Below are 16,971 nucleotides of genomic sequence, written 5' to 3'. Positions count from 1 at the left end.
TAAGTCAGCATAATTTATTGAGTGGTTCAGCTTCTCCAAATAATCCACCATGCCCTGTATCTCTAACAGTAAATCTCTAAATATATATACTGCATAGACATAGATAGATAGATGATAGATAAGTAGATAGTTATAGCTAAAATATCTAGACAGATCACTCTTTAGCTAATGTAATTTGTTATATATTACAGGTCTGTACTTACATCGGTGCCCATTATCTATCCCACTGTGTGTGTGTGCGTGTGTGTGTGTGTGTAAGGGAAACACATGTGCCCACTTGCTGTGCTGGCACTGGTCACATAGCTCATGGGTGCTGGTAGCTCTGCATTACTCTGTAGAAGGTGAAGGGTAAAATAAAAGGAGGGCTGTCTACCCCATGTGGCTGAGGGATCTGTGCTAAACAAACACGGATCTTACATCACAGGAAGAAAGTGAACCCCTGAAGCTGCAGAAGGGACATATAAACCTTTTGCCTCTCTCCTGCCACCACTTGCTCAGGCGCCTCCGAGGGCCAAACCCACAGCCCGGGCTCTGGGGCCCTTCCTGGTCCACACCTATCCCTGGCCTCTTGCCTGACAGCTTCCTTCCAGCTGGGCTGGGTCGCCCTGCAAAAAATGAGCCTACTTCCCAGGAGGCGTGCGGGCCCTGTCCCACCTCCCACGCCGCCTAAGCCTGCGAATCAGCCTGCCCACACCGATGCCCAGAAGAGGCTTATCCTGGCAGGCAGTCAGGCAGCTTCTGTGAAATGCGTCCTGTTTTTTAATTTGATTTTTCTTCCCTTGTAACAAGCAAAGTTCACATTACAGATAAATTGCCCGGAAATTCCAATTTAATAAGGCATATGCATTTTTCAGGCCTCCAAGCATGGAAAACGTCTTGCATACTGGTATTTTTATACCAAAAGGTTTATTAAAAGACTGCTTTGGAAATGCCAAAAATTTACATAGAACACCTGACCAATGGGTCAAAAGGGCTGATGTGACAAAAGGCCGCTCAGTCAGGAGGTAGAAGAGCAGGCTGGCTGGTGGTCACGAGCTTTTCTTCCCTCTGGGGTAGAAAGCTCCTGGGTTGGGAACAGTCTCCTATAGGGGGTCTTTGACCACTCTTAGTTTGGATTGTGGGTGCAGAGTAACCCAGGGCTGGGCATCCATCAGTGCATGGAGGGCTCTGTCCTCCTCCGTCCAGGGCCCCGGTTCCCAGGAGAAGCGTGAACTGGCGTCAGGGGGAGCTGGGCGCAGAAGCCCCCGTCAGAGGCGTGCCAAACAAGACAGCCCGAGAGAGCACAAAGGGCCCTGTGAAAACACAGCACACAGCGCGTTACCTGCTCATTCCAGGAGCAAAGGCGGTGAAATGCTGGCGGGAGCCATGTGAGCCCGCACTCTCGCCGGGGCCGTGACGTGTGCGCCAATCATCCTGGACAAACAGTGAACTTGCCACCAGATGAGGGGGAGACAGATGCTGCCTTTCTTTGTGTTTCCCATTTCCCTGACTAATCTGATGAAAGTCAGTCACAGGCTGCCACATTGTGCCAGAGGCTCTGCTGGGCACCGGTTCTGGGCATGAGAACAGACAAGAGCCAGGAAGGCTCCCACCTGGACCCAGCACGGCAGGGTTCACACCCAGCTCCACCCCTTCCTGGCTGCGCCTCTTCCGATGAGTTGCCTCGAGGGGCGCTCTGCCTGGGACCTCATATGGGTGACCAACACTTCAGCCAGGCCTTAGGGGACAGTAGGTTTGCAGGTAGAAAGAGGGAATTACCACCAACACGAACGTCAGGAGCTCTTTAAGTCATCCATTCTATGAGTGACACATTTCTTCTGTGTGGAAGAAACATGGGGCAGATGTTGGAGGAGGCACAGGGTGGGAGGAAACCCACATCTACTTCACCCCAAGCACTGCTTCACTCCAGAGTGTTCCTTCAACCCAGGGCTCACTGAGTGCATTTCAGAAACACTCCAGGGGATGATGTGGATCGAATAAATCAGGGTCAGCAGACTGGACCAGCGGGCACAGTGTATTTACCCACTCAGCCACCGTCCACTGAGCGATGTGCACACTACCCACGACAGGCCCTGTTGCTCTCAAGAAGCTGGCCTTCTCAGGGCAGCCTCTGTTCTCCTCCCATGTTCATTTGCATGCTTCTCTCTCCTGGATTTCACTCTCTCACGGCTCTCAGTGAGGCCCCTGCAGTACCCTCCACCAGAGCCACCGACTTCTTCCTCCATGCACCCCTGGGCCCCACTGGACCTCCTGGCAAGCACACATCCAAAGCGTGGGAGAAGCAATGCCAGACGAGGACTCGGGACCCTGCCTCTGGGAAGGCTGGGAACAGAAGCGCTCCCTCCTCACGGTGGTCATGAGCAGCAAGGGCTCAGTGAGAGCCAGCGCCCAGAGCAGGCCCAGGGCTGGTGGTCAGCTAGATGGGAATGACGCTTCCGGATTTGCATCAAGTGTCTGCACCTGCAGCCTCTCTTGACTCTATTTTGAATGTGATCTGACATAAGTGGGTGTTATTTTCCAGGTATTCTGTCTTCAAGGACCCAGCAGGCTGGTTGAACATCAACCCCATCAATGGCACCGTGGACACCACTGCGGTGCTGGACCGGGAGTCCCCATTTGTCCACAACAGTGTGTACACGGCCCTCTTCCTGGCGATCGACAGTGGTGAGTCATTTTGAAAATGCCACTAAATGTGTACTTTTTGGTTATAAATGTAATTTTGCACTTCTTCTGATATACCCAGGAGTGTTCTTGAGAAGAGTACAAACATGGGGTGTGAGCAGGAGAAACAAATGCTTACACACACACGGGAAGTTGGTAACACCCCAGGTCCTGGCAGTCACAGGGCCTGGTGAGAAGGTGAGTGGTATCCAGTTGGAGTTCAGGGGAGGAAGCTCCCCATGCCCCATCTGGATGGCCCTGAGGCTAGAAAGCCACATTGGTGGTCTCCTGTCAGTGCGAGCCTTGCTTCCACAGAAAGGGGACTTTGACTTAACGCAAGTTAATCAAAGCCGGGAGAGTCGCCCGCCCTGATGACCGCACCATCCCCACAGCATTTCCCCTTGTGTCTGTTTGTCAGCCCAGGGAGACACAGCATGCTCAGCCAGCCACTTCCTAGCCGCAAATTCACTGTTCATTCAAAGGCGCCCCCACACGCTTGACTCTGTTCTGGAAGCTGGGCACAGCAGTGGGCACACAGAAGCCACTGGCCGCGTGCAACTGACACACTCTTGGAGAAAGGAAAGAAGTGAAGTAAAATGCACCGTGTGCTACACTGAAGAGAAGAAGACATACAATTTCTGTAGGAAACGGGTATAGGCGACCAGGAAGCAGGAGAGATAGCTGCCATCCGAAGTAGGAAGCTCTGAGTGAAACTGAAGGAAGCAGGGATGGGGCATGGGGCCCTCTGAGGGCGCAGCAGAGGCTGGGGTGCTGGAGCAGAGTGGAGGGGGCCGGGATGGGTGGGCTGCAGGTGGTATGGGCTGCGGCAGATCGCTGTACCCTAACTTTGTGGGAGATAGGAGACTGTCATTGCATCCCGAGTAGTCCAGTGTGCTACGGTCACTTCAGCTCGACGGAAGTCCGTCTGGGAGAGACAAGGGCAGCAGTGGGGACTCCCCTCGGGAGTCAGAGGGCCGTCAAGGCTGGAAGGTGGAGCCATTACAGGGCAGTGAGAGATCAATCAGATTCCAAAGACGTTCCATACATGTCACACACAGAACCAGCAGGATTGACCCGAGGCCAAGACCGGGAGGGGTCAGAGCTAGTCTGGGGGTGTATTAAACTGTTGTTTCAATTACACAGAACTTTTGCTCACCCTCTTATTCCTCAGAGTCAGCTGTTCATAAGGGAAGATTCAATATTGAGTCTTATATATCAAAATGAATATTTTTTAAAGATTTATTTATGCATACAGAACTGGGGTACAGGCCAGAGTTTCAAGGGGTGGCAAGAGGATTCACCAGAGACAGAGTGGGGAGCAGAACAGGTAGACTGATGAAGTACACTGCTGGGAAAGAAGTGGGCGGTCAGGAGAGGTCTGCTGTGCCATGTGGTCACCTCCAGAGCAGGCAGGGATCAAACTTAAGCGGAAGCGGCTTCAGCCTCTTAGTGCTGTGCTTGAACCTGCTGCACCACCAAGGAGGGCCTCAAAATGAATATTTATAGGGCTTTTTTACGGGCCCTTCATTGCTCTCAATAACAGGGGTGAAGGCAGTTCCTTGGAGCCAACCTCTGAGTCCTGGATTGTCACATACACACAAACAAAGCAGGAGAGCAAATGTCCAAAAAGTGAGGAATTCATGTGGGGGACAACGTGCAGGAGCTCTGCAGTGTGGTCAGCCTCTGCCTTGGAAACAGACAGGATTTGGATAAGAGGCAGGGCCAGGTGGTGAAGGTGCTAAGACTATAGAGCAGAGACATCAGCACGGGAAGGCAGTGTGGCGCGGGAGGCGAGCAAAGGAAGGAGCCACATCCCCGGACATGAACATGTAGAGGTTGACGTGGGTATATGGGGAGCCCTACATTCAGAGAACGTCCAAATCCACAGGGGTCATTTGATGGAACAGGCAGGTTCAAAGTTCTTGAGAGGAAACTAGCAGGGTGAGTTAGCTTATAGATGCTCCTCAGGCGAGAACTGGACCAGCCCCTGGATGTGGTGTTGCATATTCATGGGCAAGTGATGCTTGGCCCTTGGGCACTGTGAGCTGAGGACTTATTTGAATAAAGTAAACAGAGGGTCCCAATAGACTGGACTTTTCTGAAGGAGCTAAACCCGAAGGATCCTCTCATCCAGCTTCGGGGTCAGTCACAGGAGCTTCTTAATTGGGGTGACCTCTCACCAAGTGATGAGGACAAGTTGAAAAAAGATTAGACATCCTAAGAGAAGCTTGAACAAAACGGAGATGTGGGAGAGGGGAGTGTCAGTCAGCATTGCTGGAGACCAGCTTGGTGGACACTGTAGATGCAAAGATGAGAGCAGGGAGTGGACAGTCCCCCTGTTCTGAGGCTGGAAGTAGATCTTATGCAAATGCCCAGCTGCTCACTGCAGCATGCACTCACACAGTGTAAACTTTACCATGAAGTAGATCATAAATGTGGTGTGCAGTACATTTGACTTGGTTATGTTACTTCCTTACCTCCAGAATAAGTTGATGCTTGAGGAATACAACTTTATGGCATTGTAGAAATGGATCAGATGATGATGAGCTCAGAGGGAGGAGGGATTGGAAAGTTGTTGCAGAAATTGTAGTAAAAGAAATCTGGATCCTTTGTGATGCAAGGGATTAAAATGTAGCACTATGAAGCTAGCTGCAGCCACTGTAATATGAGTTCAACCTCCGGCCCTGGAGGTGACTCACATGGCGCAGCAGACCTCTCCTGCCTCCCCGCTGCTCCCCTTAGCAGTTTGTTTCAGTAGATCCACCTGTTCTGCTCCCCACTCTGTCTTTGGTGAATCCTCTCACCGCCCTGCACCTCTGGCCTACACCCCAGCTCTTGTGTGCATAAATAAATAAACCTTTAAAAAAAAATAAAAGAAGTCTGGGCCAAATGAGGGCCAGGAAATAGGTTGAAAGCTAACTGACTTGTAGCAATAGGAAGAGGACTGAAAGCCTGGATCTAGAAAACATCTGAATGGAAGAAATAAGGCTGGAGGGGGGGTGGCTGTGATTGGTTTGTTGTTTTCTCAGATTTTATTGATTTGCCAGTCATGTGTGTACATAATTACAAAATTCGGGGAATACACCTTCAGCCCTCTGTGAGTGCACATGTTTCACTCACCCTTAGCAAAGCTCAGTGCCTTTATCCTTTCTCCTTCCTCCCTTTCCCCGCCCCCTCCTACCTGGAAGTCACTGTATTTTCCACAAAGTCTATACATTTTTCTTGCTGTGTTTTGCTAGTATGTTTTCTTGGGCTACTTATATTCCACATATAAGTGAAGCCATCCAGCCTTTGTCTTTCACTTTCTGACTTATTTTACTTAGCATCATCACCTCAAGATCTACCCACGTAGTCCCAAAGGGCCCGTTTCCTCCTTTATGACAGCTGCATGGTGTTCCACTGAGTGCATATCCCACATTGCCCTTGTCAGGTGGCTACTTAGGTGAGTTCCCTAACTCGGTTACCACCAATAGTGCTGCTGTGAACACGGGCGCATAGAAATCTTTTCAATGAGCAGCTCCACATTCTTCTCCTCAGAGGCTGCACCAAGTTACCTTTCCAACAACAATAAGTGATGTTTGTTTTTCTCCACCTGCTGGTCAACACTTGAAACAAAACATGTGCTGAACATGAAGTAGAGAAAGATGATCTGAAGCTTTCCAGTCCAGAAACCAGGAATGATTATTCCATCAACTGAAATGGAACAGAATTCAAAGAATTGTCCCCAAACAACTTTTATGATTGGATGATGAGACGATGCCCTACAAGAAGCTAACACAGGACGGGACAGGGCAGGTTTTTCCTGGAGAGTCAGCAGGCAAAGCGCTGGGGGCCAGCAGAAGAGATAGGCTTTGCCCAAGGCACAGGACAAACAGGAGTGCTGAGGGCATGAACACCAGATGACAATAAGCCAGGAAGGTTTAAAACACTCTGAATGAAAAGGATCAGTGAGAGATCTGCTGAAGTAATGATCTCGGAGTTCTGTATTACCTAAAGTGCCTGTAGCTGCAGAGAAAATTCTCAACTAGGAACACCAGGGAGGAGGGTTAAGATCCAGCCAGTATTATACCTGCCATTGCCTCATGGAATACTTTATGCAATTATTAATCAATAGAAAAAAACTGAAGTACACTCCAATCTGTATGAGAAATAAGAGACTGCTCTGCAGGTGTAACTGGGCAAGCAGCTTATAGACTCTGAGGTACAGTTTCTACTTCCATAAAATGAGAAGGATAAATCCTGCTTAGAAGGTTGTCATGAGAAATGAGTGAAGTGCAGGGCCCTCCAGACTCCCCATCAAAAGCCCTATTAAATGTTCAGTAAATGTTAATCCTGCCCCAGCGGGGGATATAGAAAGGAAAGACTGGTCTTCAAGAAAAATACAGCTTGAAAACTGCCTCTTATCTAACTCTGTTAGTACTAATATCAGACAAGGAAATTCAAAATCTGTTGTCACAGATGTTTCCAGAAGTATGAAAGTGTCCCTGAAGAGGTAATAGTAACTAGAAAACAGGTTGACATTAATATACAGAACCATCATCAGTGATGATAATCTTGAACAAGACCCAAAAGACTTTGAGCAAAAAGAGCATAAATTTTAAAAAGACCTTGTAAATCAAAGTAAGTTTTGTTTGAAATCCCTTTTTGTCACTCACTGAAAACATCTCTAGGTAGTATATCTTACCAGGAAAAACCAACACTTACATGTTAGATCAAAGTTAGTATACTAACTGATGGCTATCCAAAACAGACTTGTGATTTTATTAATTTTATAGAACACCATGTATTGGTTGGAATAAACCTTTAGTTACACAACAGTATTCAAACTAAAGCAACGTAAATTGCTTTCTCCAAACAAGTTGCTCAGGAATTTATGCCAAAACATCAATAAAATACATGGCTATAGAAACTTCCAGGTGATAGACGAATGTCTCCTCTAGGAAAAACTAGATAGATTATGTGTAAAGACATGAGACAGCTTTGAGGTCCAAAATCAAAAGTAGTGAGGCCCAAATCCGGTAAAGACTAAAAAGGGAAGAAGATTCTACAAAAAGTGTAAGATAGTTGGTCATGTTTCCCTTCACATCTGTTTTCTAATCTGGGTGGTCAGACCCAGGCAGAGGATCTTTGATGGAAGGAAAGAAATCAGAACCTGCACAGACCTGTGCATCTGGGGTAACAATGTGAAAATCTGAAAGGTCTTTAACACCTGGTCCCCACCCTACCCACCCACCTCATCCCGGGAAATGCCTCTGGAAGGATAGCTTGTCTCCTGGGCGCTCACATGAGTGATGGAATTGCTAACAAAGGGACCAGCCTCGCCTTACAACACAACCATTCTCTCTTTAAGGCATTTACCAGTTTTCTACTGTACAAGGGATTGGAGGATGGGGTGACTGATGCTATAGACAGAATGTGTGTACTTCCCTAAATTCAAATCTTGAACCCTGATCCTCAATGTATTAGGCAATGGGGCCCTTGGGAAGTGATTGGGTCACAAGGATGGAGCCTTCATGAATGGGATTAGTGCCTGCATGAGAGAGACCCCAGAGGTCTCCCTTGTCCCATATGCCATGTGAGGACTCAGTGAAGACAGCGGCCATGAACCAGGAAGTAGGATCCCGCCAGTTACTGGTGCTGCCAGTGCCTTAATTGTGGGCTTCAGAACTGTAAGAAATAAGTTTCTGTTTCCAAATAGCATGTAGTCCATGCTATTTCTGTGAAAACAACCCAAATAGACTAAGACTGAAGAGCTGGGCTGGGAACTGCTGCAGGCAGAACTGATTCTTCAGCCTTTCAAGCCTGAGAGACTCTATGCTCACCATCAGAATCCCAGGAGGGTGGATCCTAACAGCAGGGGGAAGCCAAAAGTTGACCAAGCCTCTGCCTGCAGACCAACTTGACCCAATTCCTTCCTGCAGCAAGTCCTTGGAGAATCCAGCCAACACAGAGAGAGATAAATTGTCAACTGAAATCTCTCTTACTTTTTCATATGTAATACCTAATTTATAATTAGAATCATTGCTGGCCTATAATATGTAACTGATGAGCAAGGATAAAAATCAGACCTGAAGAAGATCCAAATATTTAAATTAGTATGCATGACAGTCTGTGTTGATAAAATAAGTTGTAGTTAAAACAACTATATGACTATCTTCCAAAAAAAATAGAAAAAAAGATATTAAAACATGGGGAGTTTCCCAGAGACTTAGGATATGAGAAAGATCAAATGGATGTTCCAGAACTGAAATACACATCATTTGATATTAAGAAACCAGTAGGGAAATTCAGTTGCTCAACACACAGGACCCACATTATGAATCTATAGAAAATACCCCAAGTGAAGCCCGGGGGGATTAAGAATGAAAAAAAATCAGATAAAAGAAGAGCAGAGCTTGAAGAAAATATATACAGTACATGTGAAATTGGAATCCCAAAAGGTTGAATGAGAGAATGGAGCAGGAAAAAATAGTTTAAGCTGTCATGTCCAGGAATTTTCCAAACCCAGTGAAAGATACCCACTTATTAATTCAAGAAGTTCAGAAAACCACAGGCAGGATAAACTCCAAGGAAAAAAACACACCTCAAATTGATGAAAACCAAAACCAAAGAGGAAATGTTAAGCCAGCCTAAGGAAAAAAGGAAACATTACCCCCACAGGGGAGCGACAAGTTGACTGATGGCTGCCTGCCACGTGGAAATGCAGGAGCACAGCCACTCACAGCCACATGGATGGTTCTCAAAGCCCATGTTGAGTAAAAGAGGGTGCAAAGGGTCACATGCTTAATGATTCCTTTTCTTCAGTTAAGGTAACACGGGTTTACAATACTGCATAAATTTCAGGAGTACAGCTTCACACCTAGATAAATGAATGTACCAGACCACACCCACAAACCAAAGGTCTGGTTATAATCCTGTGGATGCCACTGGTGGTCCCCCCCACCCCTTCCTTACCCTGTTTTCCTCTGTGACTAACCTTCTGATACCAAATGTAAAGGTTTGCTTTTTCCCTTATATTCCACATATGCATGAAGTCATGTTATTCATCTTTCTCCTTCTGACTTATTTCACATAGCATCATTCCCTCAAGGTCCATCCATATCGTCACAAATGGCAGCTTTTGTCCTTTTTTATAGCTGAGTAATATTCTATTGACTATATATACCATGTCTTTTTATCCATGTGTTGATGGCACTTAACAATATATACATGTGAAACTCATCATAGCTACTGGGGCAACTTGGGGATGGGTTTCTTGACCCTGTGATCATGGACTATGTGTATTTTCTGACCATGAGGATTCTCCAAACTGTGAATTTATGAAACATGGACATTTCTACATTTCAGTAAACACTTAACCAAAAAGTATGTGGCCACACAGAGAATGTATACCCGCTGCTCTACTGAGCCTGGAGGGCTTTAGTCATTCGAATCATCTCTCAGCACCTGTCAACCCTGGAGGTAGACTCTCGGCATCTAGTTATTCTAACAATCCCCAGTTGCTGATGGGCTGGTACTGCAGGAATGAAGGGTGATGGATGTCTGCCGAGGGGTCAAAGCTATGCATGCAGTCTGCAATTCCTAGAATACTTGGGAAGGGCAGAAGTGACACCATCATAAAGTGCTGCTCACAACCCTACTTAGTCAGCTCAGAACAATGATAAGGCCACACCAAAAAAGAACTGTCATGTCTTAGAGGCTAGAAACTATGAGATCAGAGTTGAGGAATGTAAGAGACAGAGTAAAAAGTCAGCTAGTGAGTTTCTATAGAAATAAAAGCCCTTCATCTGGGCATCTTGTTTGGAGCCCCAGAGCTAGTCTGGATAGATTCTAGAATGATCCTTCATAATAATATTGATAATGCTGAGGTTATTGATGATCCGGGGGAAGATCAGACACTGCAGTCGCTTTTTGTGGAGAGAGGCTAAATCGTAACCCACCAGACACACTTTCTAAACTGTTAGCAATTTTAATGAGCTACAAATTACCTACCAATGATGTTTCATTATATCTGAAATCTTTTGTTTTGCTAAAGTAAGACCAACTGTAGTTAAATGATTGGGGGAGTAAAGCCTTTAATCCTCAGATTAATAAGGTATGACCTTTAAGGTTGGCGAGCATTTTATCTTCAGAGATGAGTATCATCTTTACCGTATGTGGTCCAGATTTTCTGAAAAGGTTAAAATAGTGCCTTCAGAGGACAGGAACTCTTTCATTAAAGACTTGAATGAATAAGCTGGCCTGACTTAAGGAAGGAAAAAAATATCTAATTGTTAAGATACCAAGACGGAAAAAGAACATTCTGGAATACAGTAACTCAGACTTCTTTTGGAGATTTGCTGACAGTGAAACAAAAATCAGCAGCAATTAGCACTGGGCAAATTCCCTCCTGCTCAGGTAATCTCCAGAAAGGTCAAATGTTAGTCTCTCTATCTTATGTGGGCTGAAAACTGTGACCAGCAATTTCTCTAGGAGTTTTAGAATGAGTCTGGGGAATGCCGTGGCAGGTAAGGCATGGCTGCCTGCTGCGCCCTAGCTTGTTGCCTTTTGCTCAGGATTTTCCTAGGCTGGTGCTCCCACTTCTCCTCACCTATCACCTCATCCTTCACTCCTGTTCTGAAATCTCAGAGGGTTCCAGGCTGACCAGAGAAGTGCTGAGCTGTGTCTTCAAACACCAAATATAAACATTTTCCTTCAGAAAGTTCGAATGCCTTTGCTCCCAGCACCCACACACTGCAGTTTAAAGGAAAAAAGAAAATTATCTCTTAGTTCTTTCGAAGCCTCCGTGCATATGAAATAGTTTGAATCAGGAAGCCCATATGATCTCCAGAGTCCAGATGAAGTCTTTATTTGATGATCAAAAGTGTCATCTTCCCTGTCTATTTTTGTATAAAAGGATGGGACATGGTAACATAAAAGCAAGCCAGTGATCACTCAACTCAACAGCACACTTTCATGACTTAGCAGCTTACATAAAGTGTGTTTGAGTGTATCAGTGAAAAATGTGATGTGGGTTGCCCAGAAGACACAGAGATATAGACCCAAGCATAACAGCTGTAAAAGCTAAGTGGAATAGACTATGGTAATGATTTTTCGTAGGCTGAGATATATCATGTCCAGACTGTCTTTTCCTCAGTCTCCTATATGATAGATGTGCTGATAAAGCCTGCTGATTTGAAATTGAAATATTGTGCAAAGTATATGTAGATTGATTAAAGGCTGGGAGGATCAGTTCCCTAGTGACATGACTATGGACCTACTGCATAACAGCTGTCCCCAAAGTGGGGACTGCAGGGGTTGTGAACTTGGAAAAGGCACCTCAGCTTGTACTCTTTCTGTTTTTGCACACCAGCCCAGCCTAGATTGCATGGGGGAGGGGTGTAGTAAGATTATTCAGATTAATTCTACTTAAAAGATGCTAGTTTGGATAAAATCAAGCCATTAGTTATGATGGCAACCCAATTAAGCTAGTTTAACGTCCCTCATCTCCCCTATTATAGTAATTGAGGGAAAAAATAAATTGAAGACCCAGCCATCATTCTTCCTTATTTCAAGCAGCAGTAAAATATCAATCATGTAAAAAATGCCAGCTCCAATTTTGTCACTGACAAAATGGCCCAATAAAAGAACTCTTGAGATGGGTCAGCAGGGGGTTGTGATGTAAGACACTTACTTGGAGGCAGCCAGAAGACCACAGCCAGCGTGGAGACAAGCCAGCTTCCCATTTTAGCTGCACCACCAGGGACGTGAGACTGCCTGGCAGCCTCAGAGTGAGGACGGAGGGTGGGTGTCCCAGCGGGGTGGGTGTCCCAGGTGGGGTGGGTGTCCCAGTGGGGTGGGTGTTCCAAGCACTGGAAATCGTGAATGCAAAACCCCTGGCACCCAGCAAATGACTCATAAATATTTATCAACCAACTTCAGTGGAGCCTTTCTAAGTTTATCACAAAACCATCCATGTCCAAGGGAAGCCATCGAATGCCATCTGACCTCATGATCTGAGCCTTTTTCTAGGGAAGGGGTAGACCTTGGTGCCTGCCACTCAAAGTAGGGTGCTAAATCAGAAATCAACTAGAAAATACCTCCTTTGGTTTGAGTGGAAGGGATGTTGATTTTTCTTTCTTTTCTCCTAAGAAAAATTAATCTTCAGGAAAATATTCTTCTGATAGCTTGCATCATTGTGCTTAGTAAGCTGATCTTAAAATTTCAACAAAAAATAAAAGGAAAGAGGAAAAGAGAGGAGAGGAGGAATTAGCCAACATTCTCTCAAAAAAAAAAATGACATGATCTAATTAATTAACTTTTTAAAAGTACCAGTTGCCCTGAAACAGTGCCTCCGGCCTCTCAAGGAAGAGGAAGAATGTTCTGCCACAGCCCAGTTGAGGCCAGCTGAGGCTTGAAAGAGCAAGCCCACCATGGGAGACACTGTCACTGGGTGCTTAGTGCTGACATCTGATGACACGGCGTCACCTTTAGTGGGGAGGGGTGCTAATGGTGGGGGGGGGAGACAAGGGAGGGAATTTCTGGAAGTATCAGGGATACCAGCCTCTCCCAGGCCCCAGGAACTGTGGGAGCCAAATGGTGTGGAGGGGAAGAATTATGACCGTTTTAACTACACCTGTTTTGGGTGGTGATCTTCCCCAACCTGTGCATATAAATTGGGAGAGGTTCTTTCCCTGGATCTTGAGAATTGCATTTGCCACCTTGTGTGAGTAAGCTAAGCTCATTTCACTTGACTTCAGAAAAAGCTGCAGCCTGGGAATAGCACATGGGGAATTGGAGACAAGCGTGGAATTAGCTCACAGAAGGCCAATTCTCCTGGCCGTTTCAAATGCTCGTAATACCTTCTCGTCCATTGCACCAAATAATTCCATAATATGTTCAGAGGAGGCAGAAAACAGTGGATTCCTGAGATAGTCAATTAATTCATTTGAATTCAAGAAGTCCAGTAGCGCCTTCTCAACAAAGAAATTTGACTGAATGACTGTAGCCGGCAGTGAAAACCTAGCTTCGGAGGAATGAAATTTTCCTTCGACTTGTTCTCACACAAACTAATCCTGTGCCACCCTAAAAGCTGCCCTCCTTTGCTGATTCATGCCATGTGTGTCCTTGTTCTGTACATCATTTTGGAGATGTTTACTCTGGAACTGTCTTGGGTGTTGCTATATGTAAATTTCCAGCAGGCCCCCCTCGGGCTTATCTGTTTTCACTGCTGACTTAGAGCTCAGCTCCCTGCACGCTGATTTCTCCCCCATTAATGGAAACCTGTCTCCCAAAAGTCACCAGCAATAGTCTCCCTGCACATCCTATGACTTCTCTTAACTAAGCCTTACCCCTGGGGATCACAGCACATGGCTTCCTCTTCCAGTTCCTCTTCCTTATGTCTTCTACTAACTGGCCTGTACTCCGTAAACTTTGGGGTTCCCTAGGTCTCCACCCCAATGTCATTCTGCACTTTTACCTCCAACAGAATTTGCAGGGAAGGTTTCAAAGCATCTGTGGTGACAAGTCCCAACCACTAACTCAGCCCCAGCTACGCTCTTGCACGCAGACATTGAACTAGAGGGATGATTGGCCCAGCCAAAGCTGAACTTACTGTTTGCCCTCTGGAAGCCTCATCAAGGGTCTGATTGCCAAGACAAAGCATTTCTTTCCTGTCCGAGTGCCCTCTGCATCTACCGCTGGTCTTCCTTCTCTGGTGCCCAGCAGTTCCTGGCAAAACTACCTCATGCACCTAAAATAAGCCCGGTGCAGGAGTTCCATTGCTGTCTAAAGAGCCTCTGGTGGTTTTGGTGCAGCTGGTGGAACTGGCACAAAGCCCATCCTGGCGGCTAAGTTCTGATGCCCTGACTGTCCCTCCAGCCCAGCCCTGCTGCCTCTCAGCCCCACCACCCACAAGAGTGTGACCATACATGGACCCACAGAGGCCAGGGGTGGCTGCTGATCCAAGCGCTGGCACATCTGCCTGGCCTACGGAACTGTGGGGTGGGAGGCTGGTGGGGTGCTGCTGTGGTCCATCCCACTTGTCTCCCTAGAGGCTATTACCAGATGGCAGCTCCTCACCCTTTGGGTTCTGATGAGGCACGAACCCATCTGCCCACCAGCCCACCCACCCATCTCATGGTGCAGCTGCCAGAGATGAAAATGCTACCCCACAGTGGCTCCTCATCCCGAGGCAGCCCCAGCCCGTCTTTTGGTCTCTGCCTGCTCTTCCCCTCACTGTCCATGCCGTAAGCCTCCTGAAGCTAAAAAGGCTCTTTGTTTCCTTAGCAGCAGAATGTCGGCCCGGCCCCACCATGCTCTGGTCACCAGTCCTCCGAACTCCAACAGCCACCCCCTGCTCATCCTTCCATGACTCCCTAACATGACTTCATACACTAAATGTGCCTTTCAGAAATTAAGCACTGTCTGAGGTAAAAAGCAAATGAAACTGGGAAATGTGGTTAAGTGCAAATGAGGGTAGGAGTGGTAAGATGAAGTCATCGGTAAAGCTGGGGTACGCTCAGGTTAGAGGTGCACCTGCCCCTTTTTGGAATAAGGCAAATCTGTCTACTTATTGCTGCAGCTATGGCTCCCACTTTTCTCACAGATATTTGGAAAGTGTTACTGCACAGTTTGTCCCAAGAGCCAACCTCTAGTGCACAGGTGGAAAAAGACGCATTGAGAGAAAAGGCAAACCAAGTGGGCGAGTCTCACTAAGATCAAATACCCTCTTATGTGAAAGTCTTGATTGGACAGGCGCTTATTAGGACTTAAATAATGCTTCCTAATCCACAAACATTTCAGGAAGGAGCCAAAATATTGAAAAAATATTAAAATGTTTAAAAATAAGGGCCCATGGTAATGGCTGCGTTCAGCTGCGCAGGTAGCCAGGTGGGGAATTCCACCTCACATCTAGCCACCAGTTCCAGCTCCCTCCTGCTGTGCCCACCCCTACATCCCCCTCACTCCTCCCCCAACCCCCCCATACCTATCACCCATCACCCCAGACCTCTGGACTGGAGCCTCCTCCCGACAGCCCACCACCCAGTCCGAGCAAAGCCATCCCCGAGCCAGCATGGTGCTCCCTCCTGGGCTCTGATCCTCCCTGTACCACCAAGCTACGTGCAGACTCAGAGATTTCCACACGAGGTTCAGTTTGGTGAGCGAGGAAAAATATATCAGTAATGCCTCTGTTCCTCGAGTGGCTTCCAGTGCGTTAGTACAACTGCGTGTTGGAAGCTTAGCTGTCTGAAGGCCAAGGCCACAGGGCTGTGGCGAGGGCGTGTTTGCCATGAGGGCGGCCATGCCTGCTTCTCCGCGGGAAGCTGCCCTGGGCTCCCCGGGGTCTGGCACGGTCTTTGGGAAAGGCAGCGCGGAGCTGGCTCCGCCCCGCAGCCGTGTGCTGACGTCTCCCGCTTCCCGCAGGCAGCCCGCCCGCCACAGGCACCGGCACGCTGCTGGTCACCCTGGAGGACGTCAACGACAACGCCCCGGTCATCCATCCCACAACGGCGGAGGTCTGCGACGACGCCAAGAACCTCAGCGTGGTCATCCTGGGAGCCTCAGATAAGGATCTCCACCCAAACACAGATCCTTTCAAATTTGAAATCCACAAACAAAACGCAGCGGATAAAGTCTGGAAGATCTCCAAGATCAACAGTAAGTCTCGCCGCTGGCTGGCTCCCGGGCCTCCCACTCGGTCTCCCTCGCCCACAGGGTCCTCCCCTGTGCTCCCGCGAGGCTTCTCTTGCTGTCATGTTCCAGCTGTCATGTGGCCACGGCTGGTCACGTGCGGCTGTCACTTCCTGACACATGCCCCTCTTCCCTCTGCCTGCACATGACACGGTGCGCACACTCTGGGCTGTGCACCTGCACTACGCCCGTAGCCTTACACCCTCTTATTCCCTGTACTGTACCCCTACACTTTCACAATACCCACCCACTGCCCTGCGTGATGCCCTGCACTGTACTGTGCACCATACACTGTGCTCACTGACACGCGACACTGGACGCGTGCGGCTTCGGTCCCAACCTGCGTCCCACACCGCCCGCGAGTGTATACTGATCCTGCAGGCCCTGAGGGGCAGACACTTTGTGCAGTCTCTGTGATGCTCTATAGGTGCACGCCGCACACCTCACAGGGGGGCCGCTGTCCACTCCCTGTGCTGTTACACACCCTGCACTGTGCAGGCACACTCCTCTGCACTCTGTGCTACCCCGCACCCCACTGCTGCACTGCGCCGTACCCCACACTCTCACTGCTGCACTGCACTGTCCCCCCGCACTCTCACTGCTGCACTGCGCTGTCCCCCCGCACTCGCACTGCTGCAC

At 47.8% G+C, this 16,971-nt stretch overlaps 1 protein-coding gene across 1 annotated transcript in view; it reads left to right on the top strand.

Annotated features, from left to right (window-relative positions):
• CDH13 (cadherin 13) overlaps window positions 1–16,971 on the top strand; it is a 921,815-nt gene that overhangs the window by 894,886 nt on the left and 9,958 nt on the right. The window contains exons 11-12 of the mRNA XM_012730735.1: window positions 2,522–2,664; window positions 16,066–16,299. Coding sequence (XP_012586189.1) covers window positions 2,522–2,664; window positions 16,066–16,299 — 377 coding nt within the window. The remainder of the gene's footprint in view (window positions 1–2,521; window positions 2,665–16,065; window positions 16,300–16,971) is intronic.

Source organism: Condylura cristata, unplaced genomic scaffold, assembly GCF_000260355.1.
Source record: "Condylura cristata isolate star-nosed mole 26May11 unplaced genomic scaffold, ConCri1.0 scaffold00028, whole genome shotgun sequence".
Classification (NCBI taxonomy): domain Eukaryota; kingdom Metazoa; phylum Chordata; class Mammalia; order Eulipotyphla; family Talpidae; genus Condylura; species Condylura cristata.
This window is presented reverse-complemented; position numbering and strand designations above follow the sequence as displayed.